Source organism: Pseudophryne corroboree, chromosome 4 (assembly GCF_028390025.1).
Source record: "Pseudophryne corroboree isolate aPseCor3 chromosome 4, aPseCor3.hap2, whole genome shotgun sequence".
NCBI lineage: Eukaryota > Metazoa > Chordata > Amphibia > Anura > Myobatrachidae > Pseudophryne > Pseudophryne corroboree.
In genome coordinates this window covers 748,740,171-748,755,456 of record NC_086447.1, presented here as the reverse complement: position 1 = coordinate 748,755,456, position 15,286 = coordinate 748,740,171, and the positions used below count along the sequence as shown (strand labels likewise).

General features: G+C 46.8%; 1 protein-coding gene across 2 annotated transcripts in view; it reads right to left on the bottom strand.

Moving 5' to 3' along the window:
* The window catches only part of POLR3F (RNA polymerase III subunit F), a 77,125-nt gene that overhangs the window by 1,926 nt on the left and 59,913 nt on the right, over positions 1-15,286 (bottom strand). The window contains exons 7-8 of one of the 2 annotated variants that reach the window (XM_063918150.1): positions 12,991-13,098; positions 12,234-12,365 (exon numbers count right to left, since the gene is read on the bottom strand). In XM_063918150.1, the coding sequence (XP_063774220.1) occupies positions 12,234-12,365; positions 12,991-13,098 (240 nt within the window). Of the gene's footprint in view, positions 1-12,233; positions 12,426-12,990; positions 13,099-15,286 lie in introns of both variants that reach the window. The other variant, XM_063918149.1, reaches the window with a different exon arrangement.

Sequence of the window (15,286 nt, the reverse complement as noted above, 5' to 3'; positions counted from 1 at the left end):
ATCCCTGGCTACATCGAGAGAATTTGAATCAGCTAATGCCTAAGTAACCACCGGCATCAAAATAGGCCGATTTCTGCGAAAAACAGAAACCATTCTTGGCAGAACTACTAACCGAGTTCTCAATTCCTCTCTATCCACCTGAAAGATCAACCAAGGCTCTTGTGAGACAAACCACCACTTCCGACACCCGTCTTGCGGATGTCAAAACCAATAGCATGACCCCTTTCCAAGAGAGAAACTTTTGTAAAGAAATTATTAGGCCACACTGCACTGAAATGGAGCCCAACTTTAGGCTTGCATCCATACCGGCTTGTAAAGTATGGATAAGAACGACCTAGATGAAAGTCTTCCATAGGAGCCTTCCTGGATACACACCAAGACACATAGTTACGCCAACTACGGTGGTAAAGCTTAGCCGTTACTTCTTTCCTAGCCTGAAGAATTGAGGAAATTACTTCACTGGGAACACCCTTTCGGCTTAGGATACAGCATTCAACCGCCACGCCGTCAGACGCAGCCGCAGTAAGACTTGAAACACGGCCTGATCCTGTTGTAACAGATCCTCACGTAGAGGAAGAGAGCAGGAATCTTCCATGAGTAAATCATGAAAAACTGGATAGCAAACCCTCCTTGGCTAAACCGGATCCAAGAGGATCGCCTGAACCTTTGTTCATCTCACGTTTATCACCTTCAGAAAAAGTGAAAGCGGAGAGGCCCCATAGACCGACTAAAAACACCACGGTGTCACAAGGGTGTCCACTGCTATAGCTTGAGTGTCCCTTGACCTGGAACAATATCCCTGAGGCCTCTCGTTGAGGCGAGACGCCAACATATCCAATTGCGACATTCCTCAAAGACTTGTCCCGTCTGTGAAACTTCTAGAAGATTACTGAATTTCTCCCGGATGGAGTTCGCGTCAGAAGAGGAAATCTATTTCTCCGTCGTTCACCTCCGGAACGAAGACTGCTAATATAACGTTTACCAGACTTTCCACCCAACTGCAAAACTGTGCATCTTCTGCCATAGCCGCTTTTCTCCTTGTTCCGCCATAGCGGCTTACTTACGCCACTGCTGACAAGTCGTCTGGCAGGACTAACACGGGCAAAACACGAAGAATACGTTCGTCGAAACTAACTCCTAATTCAAGAAAGCTTATAGCAGACAAGCTTTCCAACTTGAGCTTATCCCCTGGAAATACGTCCCTTGCAAGTACTGCTCCCCCACCTCGGAGATCTGTATGCATGGACACCAGGATCTACACCCGAAACCCGAACCTTCATCCCTCTAGAAGGAGAGAACCGAGCAGACACCACAGGAGCGATGTCCTAGCCGTTAGGATTATATTCAGGTGCATGTGCAGGTGAGACCCGGACCACATTTCCAAATGGTCTCTTGAAAGCCACTCTGGCATTAGACCTGCTCACCAAAAAAGGCCTCTCATGCCGCACACAACTGTTTTAGTAACGGAACACATTGATGAAGTGTCACAGCAAAGCTGATCCAACTCTGGATCTTCAGACCTCTTTTCACAGGAAAAACACCGAACCTTAAACGGTCATTATCTACTCTGAAACCCACCTCCGACATCTGTGTCGTTGGAAACAACATCCAATCCCTGTGTCGAAGAACAGTCAGAGAGAAAATAAGAATTTACTCACCGGTAATTCTATTTCTCATAGTCCGTAGTGGATGCTGGGGACTCCGTAAGGACCATGGGGATTAGCGGCTCCGCAGGAGACTGGGCACAACTATAAAGAAAGCTTTTAGACTACTGGTGTGCACTGGCTCCTCCCACTAAGACCCTCCTCCAAACCTCAGTTAGGATACTGTGCCCGGAAGAGCTGACACAATTAGGAAGGATTTTGAATCCCGGGTAAGACTCATACCAGCCACACCAATCACACCGTATAACTCGTGATACAATACCCAGTTAACAGCATGATAACAACTGAGCCTCTCAACAGATAGCTCAACAATAACCCTTTAGTTAAGCAATAACTATATACAAGTATTGCAGACAATCCGCACTTGGGATGGGCGCCCAGCATCCACTACGGACTATGAGAAATAGAATTACCGGTGAGTAAATTCTTATTTTCTCTAACGTCCTAAGTGGATGCTGGGGACTCCGTAAGGACCATCGGGATTATACCAAAGCTCCCAAACGGGCGGGAGAGTGCGGATGACTCTGCATCACCGAATGAGAGAACTCAAGGTCCTCCTCAGCCAGGCTATCAAATTTGTAGAATTTAGCAAACGTGTTTGCCCCTGACCAAGTAGCAGCTCGGCAAAGTTGAAGAGCCGAGACCCCTCGGGCAGCCGCCCAAGAAGAGCCCACTTTCCTCGTGGAATGGGCTTTTACTGATTTAGGATGCGGCAGTCCAGCCGCAGAATGTGCAAGCTGAATCGTACTACAGATCCAGCGAGCAATAGTCTGCTTAGAAGCAGGTGCACCCAACTTGTTGGGCGCATACAGGATAAAAAGCGAGTCAGTCTTCCTGACTCCAGCTGTCTTGGAAACATAAATTTTTAGGGCCCTGACTACATCCAACAACTTGGAAGCCTCCAAGTCATTCGTAGCCGCAGGCACCACGATAGGTTGGTTCAGATGAAAAGCTGATACCACTTTGGGGAGAAACTGGGGACGAGTCCTCAATTCTGCCCTATCCATATGGAAAATCAGATAAGGGCTTTTACATGACAAAGCCGCCAATTCTGAAACACGCCTGGCCGAAGCCAAGGCCAACAACATGACCACTTTCCACGTGAGATATTTTAAATCCACGGTTTTCAGTGGCTCAAACCAATGTGACTTTAGGAAATCTAACCCCACGTTGAGATCCCAAGGTGCCACTGGAGGCACAAAAGGGGGCTGAATATGCAGCACTCCCTTAACAAAAGTCTGAACTTCAGGTAGTGAAGCCAATTCTCTCTGGAAGAAAATCGATAGAGCCGAAATCTGGACCTTAATGGAACCCAATTTAAGGCCCATAGTCACCCCTGACTGTAGGAAGTGCAGGAACCGGCCCAGCTGAAATTCTTCCGTTGGGGCCTTCCTGGCCTCACACCACGCAACATATTTTCGCCCTATTCGGTGATAATGGTTCGCGGTTACTTCTTTCCTAGCTTTTATCAGCGTAGGAATGACTTCCTCCGGAATGCCCTTTTCCTTCAGGATCCGGTGTTCAACCGCCATGCCGTCAAACGCAGCCGCGGTAAGCTTGGAACAGACAGGGCCCCTGCTGCAGCAGGTCCTGTCTGAGCGGTAGAGGCCATGGGTCCTCTGACATCATTTCTTGAAGTTCCGGATACCACGCTCTTCTTGGCCAATCCGGAACAATGAGTATAGTTCTTACTCCTCTTCTCCTTATTATCCTCAGTACCTTTGGTATGAGAGGAAGAGGAGGGAACACATAAACCGATCGGTACACCCACGGTGTTACCAGAGCGTCCACAGCTATCGCCTGCGGGTCTCTTGACCTGGCGCAATATTTTTCTAGCTTTTTGTTTAGGCGGGACGCCGTCATGTCCACCTGTGGTTTTTCCCACTGGTTTACAATCATTTGAAAGACTTCTGGATGAAGTCCTCACTCTCCCGGGTGGAGGTCGTGCCTGCTGAGGAAGTCTGCTTCCCAGTTGTCCACTCCCGGAATAAACACTGCTGACAGTGCTAACACGTGATTTTCCGCCCATCGGAGAATCCTTGTGGCTTCTGCCATCGCCGTCCTGCTTCTCGTGCCGCCCTGACGATTTACATGGGCGACTGCCGTGATGTTGTCTGACTGGATCAGTACCGGCTGGTTTTGAAGCAGGGGTTTTGCCTGACTTAGGGCATTGTAAATGGCCCTTAGTTCCAGAATATTTATGTGCAGGGAAGTCTCCTGACTTGACCATAGTCCTTGGAAGTTTCTTCCCTGTGTGACTGCTCCCCAGCCTCGAAGGCTGGCATCCGTGGTCACCAGGACCCAGTCCTGTATGCCGAATCTGCGGCCCTCTTGAAGATGAGCACTCTGCAGCCACCACAGCAGAGACACCCTTGTCCTTGGAGACAGGGTTATCAGACGATGCATCTGAAGATGCGATCCGGACCACTTGTCCAACAGGTCCCACTGAAAGGTTCTTGCATGAAACCTGCCGAATGGAATCGCTTCGTAGGAAGCTACCATTTTTCCCAGGATCCGCGTGCAGTGATGCACCGACACCTGTTTTGGTTTTAGGAGGCCTCTGACTAGAGATTACAGCTCCTTGGCCTCCTCCTCCGGGAGAAACACTCTTCTCTGTTCTGTGTCCAGAACCATCCCTAGGAACAGCAGGCGTGTCGTAGGGACCAGCTGTGACTTTGGAATGTTTAGAATCCAGCCGTGCTGTTGTAGCACTTCCCGAGATAGTGCTACCCCTACCAACAACTGCTCTCTGGACCTCGCCTTTATCAGGAGATCGTCCAAGTACGGGATAATTAAAACTCCCTTCCTTCTAAGGAGTATCATCATTTCCGCCATTACCTTGGTAAAGACCCTCGGAGCCGTGGAGAGACCGAACGGCAACGTCTGGAATTGGTAATGACAATCTTGTACCACAAACCTGAGGTACTCCTGGTGAGGATGGCAAATTGGGACATGTAGGTAAGCATCCTTGATGTCCAGCGATACCATGTAATCTCCCTCGTCCAGGCTTGCAATAACCGCCCTGAGCGATTCCATCTTGAACTTGCATTTTTTGATATATGTGTTCAAGGATTTCAAATTTAAAATGGGTCTCACCGAACCGTCCGGTTTTGGTACCACAAACATTGTGGAATAGTAACCCCTTCCTTGTTGAAGTAGGGGCACCTTTACTATCACTTGTTGTGAATACAGCTTTTGAATTGCCTGTAACACTGCCTCCCTGCCTGAGGGAGTGGTTGGCAAGGCAGATTTGAGGAAACGGCGGGGGGGGGGGGGGAGACGTCTCGAATTCCAGTTTGTACCCCTGAGATACTATTTGAAGGATCCAGGGATCCACCCGTGAGCGAGCCCACAGATTGCTGAAATGCTTGAGACGGGCCCCCACCGTACCTGGCTCTGCCTGTGGAGCCCCAGCGTCATGCTGTGGACTTAGAGGAAGCGGGGGAGGACTTTTGCTCCTGGGAACTGGCTGTATGCTGCAGCTTTTTCCCTCTACCTCTGCCTCTGGGCAGAAAGGACGCGCCTTTAACCCGCTTGCCCCTATTGGGCCGAAAGGACTGTACCTGATAATACGGTGCTTTCTTTGGTTGTGAGGGAACATGGGGCAAAAATGTAGACTTCCCAGCTGTTGCTGTGGAAACGAGGTCCGAGAGACCATCCCCGAACAATTCCTCACCCTTATAAGGCAGAACTTCCATGTGTCGTTTGGAATCTGCATCACCTGTCCACTGCCGAGTCCATAACCCTCTCCTGGCAGAAATGGACATAGCACTAATTATGGATGCCAGCCGGCAAATATCCCTCTGTGCATCCCTCATGTATAAAAGTGCGTCTTTTATATGCTCTACGTTCAGCAAAATAGTGTCCCTGTCTAGGGTATCTATATTTTCTGACAGGGAATCGGACCACGCAGCAGCAGCGCTGCACATCCAGGCTGAAGCTATAGCCGGTCTCAGTATCACACCTGTGTGTGTATATATAGATTTCAGGATAGCCTCCTGCTTTCTATCAGCAGATTCCTTCAGAGCGGCCGTATCCGGAGACGGTAGTGCCACCTTCTTCGACAAGCGTGTGAGCGCTTTATCCACCCTAGGGGATGTTTCCCAGCGTGACCTATCCTCTGGCGGGAAAGGGTACGCCATTAGTAACCTCTTAGAAATTACCATCTTTTTATCAGGGGAAGCCCACGCTTCTTCACACACTTCGTTTAACTCTTCAGATGGAGGAAAAGCTACTGGTAGTTTTTTCTCTCCAAACATTATACCCTTTTTTGTGGTACCGGGGTTAACATCAGAAATGTGCAACACATTTTTCATTGCCTCAATCATGTAACGTGTGGCCCTACTGGAAGTTACATTAGTCTCTTCGTCGTCGACACTGGAGTCAGTATCCGTGTCGACATCTGTGTCAACCATCTGAGGTAGCGGGCGTTTTAGAGCCCCTGATGGTTTTTGAGACGCCTGGGCAGGCACAGGCTGAGAAGCCGGCTGTCCCACATTAGGTATGTTGTCAAACTTTTTATGTAAGGAGTCGACACTATCACGTAATTCCTTCCACAGCACCATCCACTCAGGTGTCGACCCCGCAGGGGGTGACATCACATTTACAGGCATCTGCTCCGCCTCCACATAAGCCTCATCAAACATGTCGACATAGCCGTACCGACACACCGCAAACACACAGGGAATGCTCTGACAGAGGACAGGACCCCACAAAGCCCTTTGGGGAGACAGAGAGAGAGTATGCCAGCACACACCAGAGCGCTATATAACACTGGGATCCCACTATCAATGAGTGTTTTCCCTATAGCTGCTTTTTTTATATATATTACACATATATATATATATATACACACTGCGCCTAAATTTAGTGCCCCCCCTCTCTTTTTTACCCTTCTGTAGTATTCTCAGACTGCAGGGGAGAGCCAGGGAGCTTCCTTCCAGCGGAACTGTGAGGGAAAAATGGCGCCAGTGTGCTGAGGGAGAAGCCCCGCCCCCTTTTCGGCGGACTTTCTCCCGCTTTTTCTGTGATACTGGCAGGGGTGATTTTACATCGATATAGCCTCTGGGACTATATAGGATGTATATTTTGCCAGCCAAGGTGTTATTTATTGCCCTCAGGGCGCCCCCCCCAGCGCCCTGCACCCATCAGTGACCGAAGTATGAGGTGTACATGAGGAGCAATGGCGCACAGCTGCAGTGCTGTGCGCTACCTTGGTGAAGACCGAAGTCTTCTGCCGCCGATTTTCCGGACCTTCTTCGTGCTTCTGGCTCTGTAAGGGGGACGGCGGCGCGGCTCCGGGAACGAACACCAAGGTCGGGTCCTGCGGCCGATCCCTCTGGAGCTAATAGTGTCCAGTAGCCTAAGAAGCCCAAACTACCACCTGTTAGGTAGGTTCGCTTCTTCTCCCCTTAGTCCCTCGCTGCAGTGAGTCTGTTGCCAGCAGATCTCACTGAAAATAAAAAACCTAAATATACTTTCTTTCTAGGTGCTCAGGAGAGCCCCTAGTGTGCATCCAGCTCGGCCGGGCACAAGAATCTAACTGAGGTCTGGAGGAGGGTCTTAGTGGGAGGAGCCAGTGCACACCAGTAGTCTAAAAGCTTTCTTTATAGTTGTGCCCAGTCTCCTGCGGAGCCGCTAATCCCCATGGTCCTTACGGAGTCCCCAGCATCCACTTAGGACGTTAGAGAAACAACGATTTGCACCTTTATACAGGGACAACCGGACAATGTCCTGATCCTGACGCACCTCTGTATGGTGTCGCGTCCTATCTCCCCTTCCAGAGTGGAACGGCAAGATCTATTCGAAAAACAGTAAGGGGAAACAACCGTAATTTAGAATGTTCCCCTTTGGATTCTATAAATAACTCACAGGTCCTAGTCTATTCCTGGACCAACTGAAAATTAGTAGACGAGTGCCCACCGGAGTGGGGGCCAGCCCCATAGATTCAGCGACAAGTGGTGGATGTGGAGGAAACAGAAAACGACATCCACTTCTGCGAACCTAACAAGGCTGCAGAACTCTTACCATTTCACCTTCCACTGTCTGCACAGAAAAGGAAAAAAAGAACGGTATCGAACCTGTTAAAACGACTGCATCCCACAAAAGAACGCGTCACCAACCGTTGTGAAGGAGGCTAACTCACGAAATTAGACTTACCAGTGGTATCCGCCGAGATTGACTGAACAGAGGCATCACCAAACAGCTGTATACCTCCCTCCAGTATCTCTCGGAGACATCCTCAGCATTTTCACGGTCACACCTCCTGCGGTCACGTGGCAGCCTGCTGTAATGTTATAAGGTAGAATCAACATAGGCAAGCTTACCCACTCTGGGTAGGGTAATTCTATCGGATGCCTACCCGAATACAACACTTCCTCAAGTGCATACAGTGCAAATAAGGTCAAAGTATAGAAATGAAATATCACTTAGCTTCCTGTGTATGATCCTTTGCGACTGGGCTCTGCGTCGACCAGGAGTTGACTGTCATAATGTTCTCTCCGCGTCGGGAAGAGAATAATAGTCGGACTCCTTGAGAGGATCGAAAACCAACTCGACACGGCCAATCTAGAGCTTAATCAACAGAGAGACCAGCACATGATAAGAATACCATTATTTCAGCATTCATGGATATACCTCATGTAATACACAATAAAACACATATATCCTAACCATGCATATATAAACCTATATCTACAGATATACACATATAGATATAACCTATACGCAAGTGGATTGTCCAGACCTGTCAGGTCCCTAGTGACAGTAATGTGTTGTGAATGTGTATGACCATGTACTGACATGCCCCCGATGTGGATCTACCAGGAACGTTAAGGTCGACAGAAACTTAGTAAATGTCGACAGCAAGGAATAGTAAGCGGGCAAAAAATAATAATAATCTTAGAACCCCGAGGGGTCTGAGGGAAGCACACAAATACAATTTCGATAACACTCCCCCCACATGTACCTATAAATATTATATTAGATATAAATATATTAGATATAAATATATTAGATATAAATATATTAGAGATATATATATATATATATATATATATATATATACACATATATACACACACACACACACACACACACACACACATACATACATACAGTAGAATAGAAATAACCAATTTTTTGCGCAATAAACACTCTGAGTGCAGCCCAGTTTTACACAAAGGGATTTCACCAAAACCCAAAGAAACAAGTGCAAAGATATAGACTGAATAAAACCAGTGGCGCAGACAGAAGGAACATGTAAAATAATATCAACAATCACAACCTGATTAGCTCATTTGGGGATGCCAATGTTGTTTTGTTAATGCATATATCCATTCTCGATAGTGACCTCAAAAGAGAAAATAATTGATAGTGCAACACCGTTTAATAACAAAAGGAATCCCAATTTTTTATTTAGTCCCACTCACATGAAGGGACTTTATCATCGCATGTAATAGAATTCCACAGTGCAGCCAAGATCGTACGTCTTTCCCGTATTCCTTTAGGTCAATACCTCGGGAGAAATATCATTAGTGCAACACTGTGAGATATTTCTTAAAAACAATTTTAATCTCTAAAAAACACACTCATGCTTCTGAGGAAGGACCCGAATCGTTGGAGGTCCGAAACGCGTTAAGCAAGGTGCCTGTGACTGTGGACATCTCGGAGGGGTTTACTTGGGACTCTTAACATCGGTGTGGACTTCCAGGACTTTTTCTTCTGGGATTCATTTCTGCTGTTTGTGAGGAAAAAAACCCCATGTTTCTATATGCTGATATTTTTTATGTGTAATGTGAGTGTGTTTTTTAGAGATTAAAATTGTTTTTAAGAAATATCTCACAGTGTTGCACTAATGATATTTCTCCCGAGGTATTGACCTAAAGGAATACGGGAAAGACGTACGATCTTGGCTGCACTGTGGAATTCTATTACATGCGATGATAAAGTCCCTTCATGTGAGTGGGACTAAATAAAAAATTGGGATTCCTTTTGTTATTAAACGGTGTTGCACTATCAATTATTTTCTCTTTTGAGGTCAATATCGAGAATGGATATATGCATTAACAAAACAACATTGGCATCCCCAAATGAGCTAATCAGGTTGTGATTGTTGATATTATTTTACATGTTCCTTCTGTCTGCGCCACTGGTTTTATTCAGTCTATATCTTTATACATACATACATACAGGTACAAGGCAATAACAGCCTGATAATTTTTTTACCCCGGAAATACCGTTGATGCCGACAGGGCATCCACAAACAACCGTGTCTCCCCTAGCGTGTTTACTGTTTTAAGCCCACAAACACCAACTTTCGAATACTTAATTCTCCGAATCAAATACCGCCATGCGCCGGTGAAGCAGACAGTTATCCCCACAGCAGCTTGTGACAAAGCCCTCACACCTGTCGACATATGTCGACTAACCGATAGTGGGTAAACAATCAGGGAAACAGTGAATTTATGTATTACCACAAGGATTATGCGTCCATTATCAAACATAATGCTATATGAGACCCATATAGCATTAAAAACACTGTGCCCCCCCTCCTTCTTACTATACAGCAAGTGCTGGCGGGGATCTGAGGAAAATGGCGCTGACTCCTCTGAGGGCTAAGCTCCGCCCCTTCCCGGCGCGCTTAAGCCTGCTCAAACAATATATATACACATATATCCCTATATTGAGCTGGGGGAACCTATATACAGGGAGTAACCCCCTGTTTTTATTTATATATATATATATATATATATATATATATATATATATATATATATATATATATATATATATATATATATATATATATATATATATATATTATATAAAAAACGCAGCCCAGGGCACCCCCCCTGCGCCCCGCACCCTCGGAAGCCGTTTGTGTGTGGGAGCAATGGAGCGCAGCGCGCACGCTGCGGTACCCTGGCGGGGTGAAGACACCCGGTGCCCGTGTATGTTCCCCCGCCAGGGATCACTGAAGAAATGCCCCCCCAGGGCGCTCCCCCCCAGCGCCCTGCAAGCCGATGGTGTGCGGGAGCAGGGAGCGCAGCGCTACCGCTGCTGCTCCACCTTTTCGCGGCACACTGGCGGGGTGAACACCCCCGGTGTTCGGGCACCTAAGTACGTCCCCCCGCCAGTGATCTATATCCCCAGCGTCCTGCACCCAGCAAGAGGCGATGATGTGCGGGAGCAGGGAGCGCAGCGTTACCGCTGCTGCTCCCCCCGTTTCGCGGCCCCCTGGCGGGGTGAACATACCCGGTGCCCGGGCACCTAAATATGTCCCCCCGCCAGCGCTTTATAACCTCAGCAACATGCCCCCAGGGCGCTCCCCCCCAGCGCCCTGCACCCTGCCAGAGACGTTGGTGTGTGGGAGCATGGAGCGCAGCGCTACCGCTGTGGTTACCTCCGTTACTGAAGTCTTCTGCCGTCACTGAAGTCTTCTTTTCTTCCAATACTCACCCGGCTTCTTTCTTCTGGCTTCTGTGAGGGGATTGACGGCGCGGCTCCGGGAAAAAGCAGCTAGTCGCACCAAGTGATCGAACCCTCTGGAGCTAATGGTGTCCAGTAGCCGAGAAGCAGAGCCCTTAAACTAAGAAGAAGTAGGTCTGCTTCTCTCCCCTCACTCCCACGATGCAGGGAGCCTGTAGCCAGCAGGTCTGCCTGAAAATAACAAACCTAACATAAAGTCTTTCAGAGAAACTCAGGAGAGCTCCCCTAGTGTGTGACCCATCACTCCTGGGCACAAAGTCTAACTGAGGTCTGGAGGAGGGGCATAGAGGGAGGAGCCAGTTCACACGCAGTTTAAGTCTTTATAGTGTGCCCAGGCTCCTGCGGATCCGTCTATACCCCATGGTCCTTTTGGAATCCCCAGCATCCTCTAGGACGTATGAGAAACAAAATATGTCAAAAATCATCTGTTAGTAAATGTGGAATTTAGACCCTGAAATACAAAAATCGACTTCTAGTAAATATACCCCCTGATCTCAAAATCATCGGAGCTTGTCTGGGATTACATGAAGAGACAGAAGGATTTGAGCAAGCCTACATCCACAGAGGTTCTGTGGTTAATTCTTCAAGATGTTTGGAACAACCTCCCTACCAAGTTCCTTTAAAAACTGTGTGCAAGTGTACCTAGAAGCATTGATGCCATTTTGAAGGCAAAGGGTGGTCACACCAAATATTAATATGATATGGATTTCTCTTCTGTTCATTCAGTTTGCATTTTGTTAACTGATAAAAATAAACTTCTATTTTTTGAAAGCATTATTACTATGCAGTATTTTTCCCACACCTGCCTAAAACTTTTGCACAGTACTGTATATACAGAAGAAATGCTGCACAATGAAAAATACATAGATACTTCAAGATGTATAGTTCTTCCTCATCAATCAGATCTAGTTCCCTTGTCTTACAATCCATTATCTGTAACATTACAGTTGCATTTTAATTAGTTTTTTTATTTTATTTAGAGACTGTATTAAAAATATGCTGCAATGTGAATGTTATATTGCACAAAAAAGGTAATTAATGGCATTATGCAGTTTTACTTGCCAGATGAGATCAACTTACCGGGCACAGGCCACACGGTGTCCGCACTAATCCTGCTGGCTGTATGATTGGGTTCACTCCTCTGTAAAGCTTCATCTGTCCATCCACACTGCCCACTGTCCCCTCTTTAGCAGCAATTATGGTCATCTCCACCTTTCCGTCATATATCAACGTGTTTAGGATAGTTTCTATGTCTTCCATTGACAATTCAACCTTATCGGAATTTTTTTTTTTTGTGAATACAGTATTAAGAATGTTGTTTCAATTTAGCACAACTTTTACATATGTAGTTTTGTTATTTCTTGCTAGATCAATTTGTATTTAGGATTTCGAGACAATCCTTCCAACTAGTTGTGACATTATTCTTTGTATAATGCTCTTTTTACTGTTATTAGCTAGCTCTATCTGCTGAGAGGAGTCTGGCAATGTATGTAAGTAGACTTAAATATAAGAAATCGGTTATGAATATTAATAAAAACCTCTTTACATTATGATCACAGATGTTGTTAAAATAATTTATTTAAATATGGCAGCCATAGCAACATTATTACAAAATATATATCATTTTAGTTACATCAAGTTGGTATATAGCATTTTTGTTTTCTTTTTAATATACATTTCGCCCATGTCTTTGTGCGTTACTATATGTATATCCAATCCAAGTTTTTAAAACAGAGAGAGCCATATTACCTCCCCCTACATAGCAGTTAGTTACAAAGAGATTTAGCCATATATGGAGAGACTATATATGTATTAGATAAATCCCATCTGCTCTTACCTTGCTGATGCCAAGTTCACATATATATTTCCAAACTTCATGTGAAGAGGCGAATGAGCTGTTTCTCTGGATCATCGGATTTTGCTTACTGTCTTTGGCTGCTTCTGCCTGTGATGAGCAACAAACAAGTATACTGTCAGATATGGTTGAAGCAAAAAGGAGTGTTATGGTAGAGTTACCATGGTTAACACTCTTTCTGCGAGGTACATTGGGTTCAACAGGGAAACATCAGGGTGTAGAGTGGATATTGATCCAGAGGCACCGACAGGCTAAAGCTTTAGGCTATCCCAGGATGCATTGGGGCCTCCTCTATAACCCCGCCTCCAGGCACCGAGAGCTCAGTTTCGTTAACCAGTCCAATGCAGGAGCAGGCAAGAGAGAAAGCAGATGTTAGTCACATAGAACCACATTCTCACGACAGGAGACGGTACCAGTGGCTAATGCCATACAAACCCATAGAAGCTAGGTGCATCAGGGTGGGCGCCCTGTGGAACCCAATGTACCTCGCAGAAAGATTGTTAACCATGGTAAGTCTACCATAATACTCCTTTTCTGCAGCAGGGTACATTGGTTTCCACAGGGAAACATCGGGGATGTCCTAAAGCAGAACCTCAAGGTAAGGGACGCGCCTTAGCGGATATGAGAATCCGGCGTCCAAAGGAAGCATTCTGGGAGGCTAAAGTATCAAACGCATAGAACCTAAGAAACGTGTTCACCGAGGACCACGTAGCCGCCTTACACAAAATTGTTCTGCCGCACAAGAAGGTCCAACAGACAGAGTAGAATGGGCTTTAATAGCAGCAGGAACTGGGAGTCCAGCCTGCGCATAAACTTGTGCAATCACCATTCTAATCCATCTGGCCAAGGTTTGCTTATTTGCAGGTCAGCCACGTTTGTGGAAACCAAACAGGGCAAAAAAGGGAATCTGACCTCCTGATAGAGGCAGTCCTCTCCACATAGATATGGAGAGCCCTAACCACATCCAAAGAACGTTCTTTGGGAGACAAATCCGAAGAGATAAAGGCTGGAACCACAATCTTTTGGTTAAGGTGAAAAGATGACACCACCTTAGGTAAATAACACGGTTGAGTTCGTAGAACTGCCTAGTCACGGTGAAATATCAGAAAGGCGCTTTGTCCTGTCGTCCACCCTAAGTCCGACACCTGCTTTGCAGATGCAATAGCCAGCAAGAACAGGACCTTGGCCATGAGCCATTTAAGGGCCTCTGATTCAAGAGGTTCAAATGGAGACTCTTTCAGGGCATTTAGCACAACAGACAGATCCCACATGGAGCCACAGGAGGGACATAGGGAGGCTGAATCCGCAGGACACCCTGAGTGAATGTATGTACGTCAGGTATAGACACAATTTTTCTCTGAAACCACACAGAAAAGGCAGATATGTGAACCTTGAGGGAGGCCTAAGTCCAGGCCTTGTTGCAGAAAAGCCAGAATTCTGGAAGATCTGAATCTATATGCATCATAATTTTTATCAGCACACCAGGTGAAGTAAGAATTCCAGACCCTGTAATAAATCTGGGCAGATGCCGGTTTGCGGGCCTTCAGCATAGTCTGGATAACCGCCAGCGACTAGAAGTAATATTCCTCCTTCTTGTTTGAACTTCCGTAGGACCCTGGGCAGGAGTGACACTGATGGGAACACATAGGGCAGCCGAAAGTTCCATGGAACCGCCAGTGCATCCACGAACGCCGCTTGAGGATCCCTGGTCCTTGATCCGAAGACCGGGACCTTGTGATTGTGTTGAGACGCCATGAGGTCTACGTCCAGTAAGCCCCACCTGTCCACTAGGAGTTGAAAGACTTCTAGATGAAGACTCCACTCTCCGGCGTGCATGTCCTGGCGACTGAGGAAGTCCGCTTCCCAGTTCAGGACACCCGGAATGAACACTGCCGATATGGCTGGTAGATGGCGTTCCGCCCAACAAAGTATTTTTGACACTTCCATCATTGCCATGTGGCTTCAAATGCCGCCCTGATGGTTTATATATGTCACCGTGGTGGCGTTGTCTGATCGTACTTCAACAGGCCTGTTCCGTACTAGAGGCAGGACGAGAGATAGTGCATTGAACAGTGCCCTCAGCTCCAGAATATTTATTGGAAGGAGTGATTCCTCCTTGGTCCAACGACCTTGAAAAGAGTGTTGCTCCAACACCGCTCCCAATCCCCTCAGACTGGCGTCCGTTGTCAGCAGGACCCAGTCGGGACTCAGAAGGGACAGCCTCTGCTCAATTGCTGGTCCTAGAGCCACCAGGTCAGCGACAGAAGTCAAAGAGATC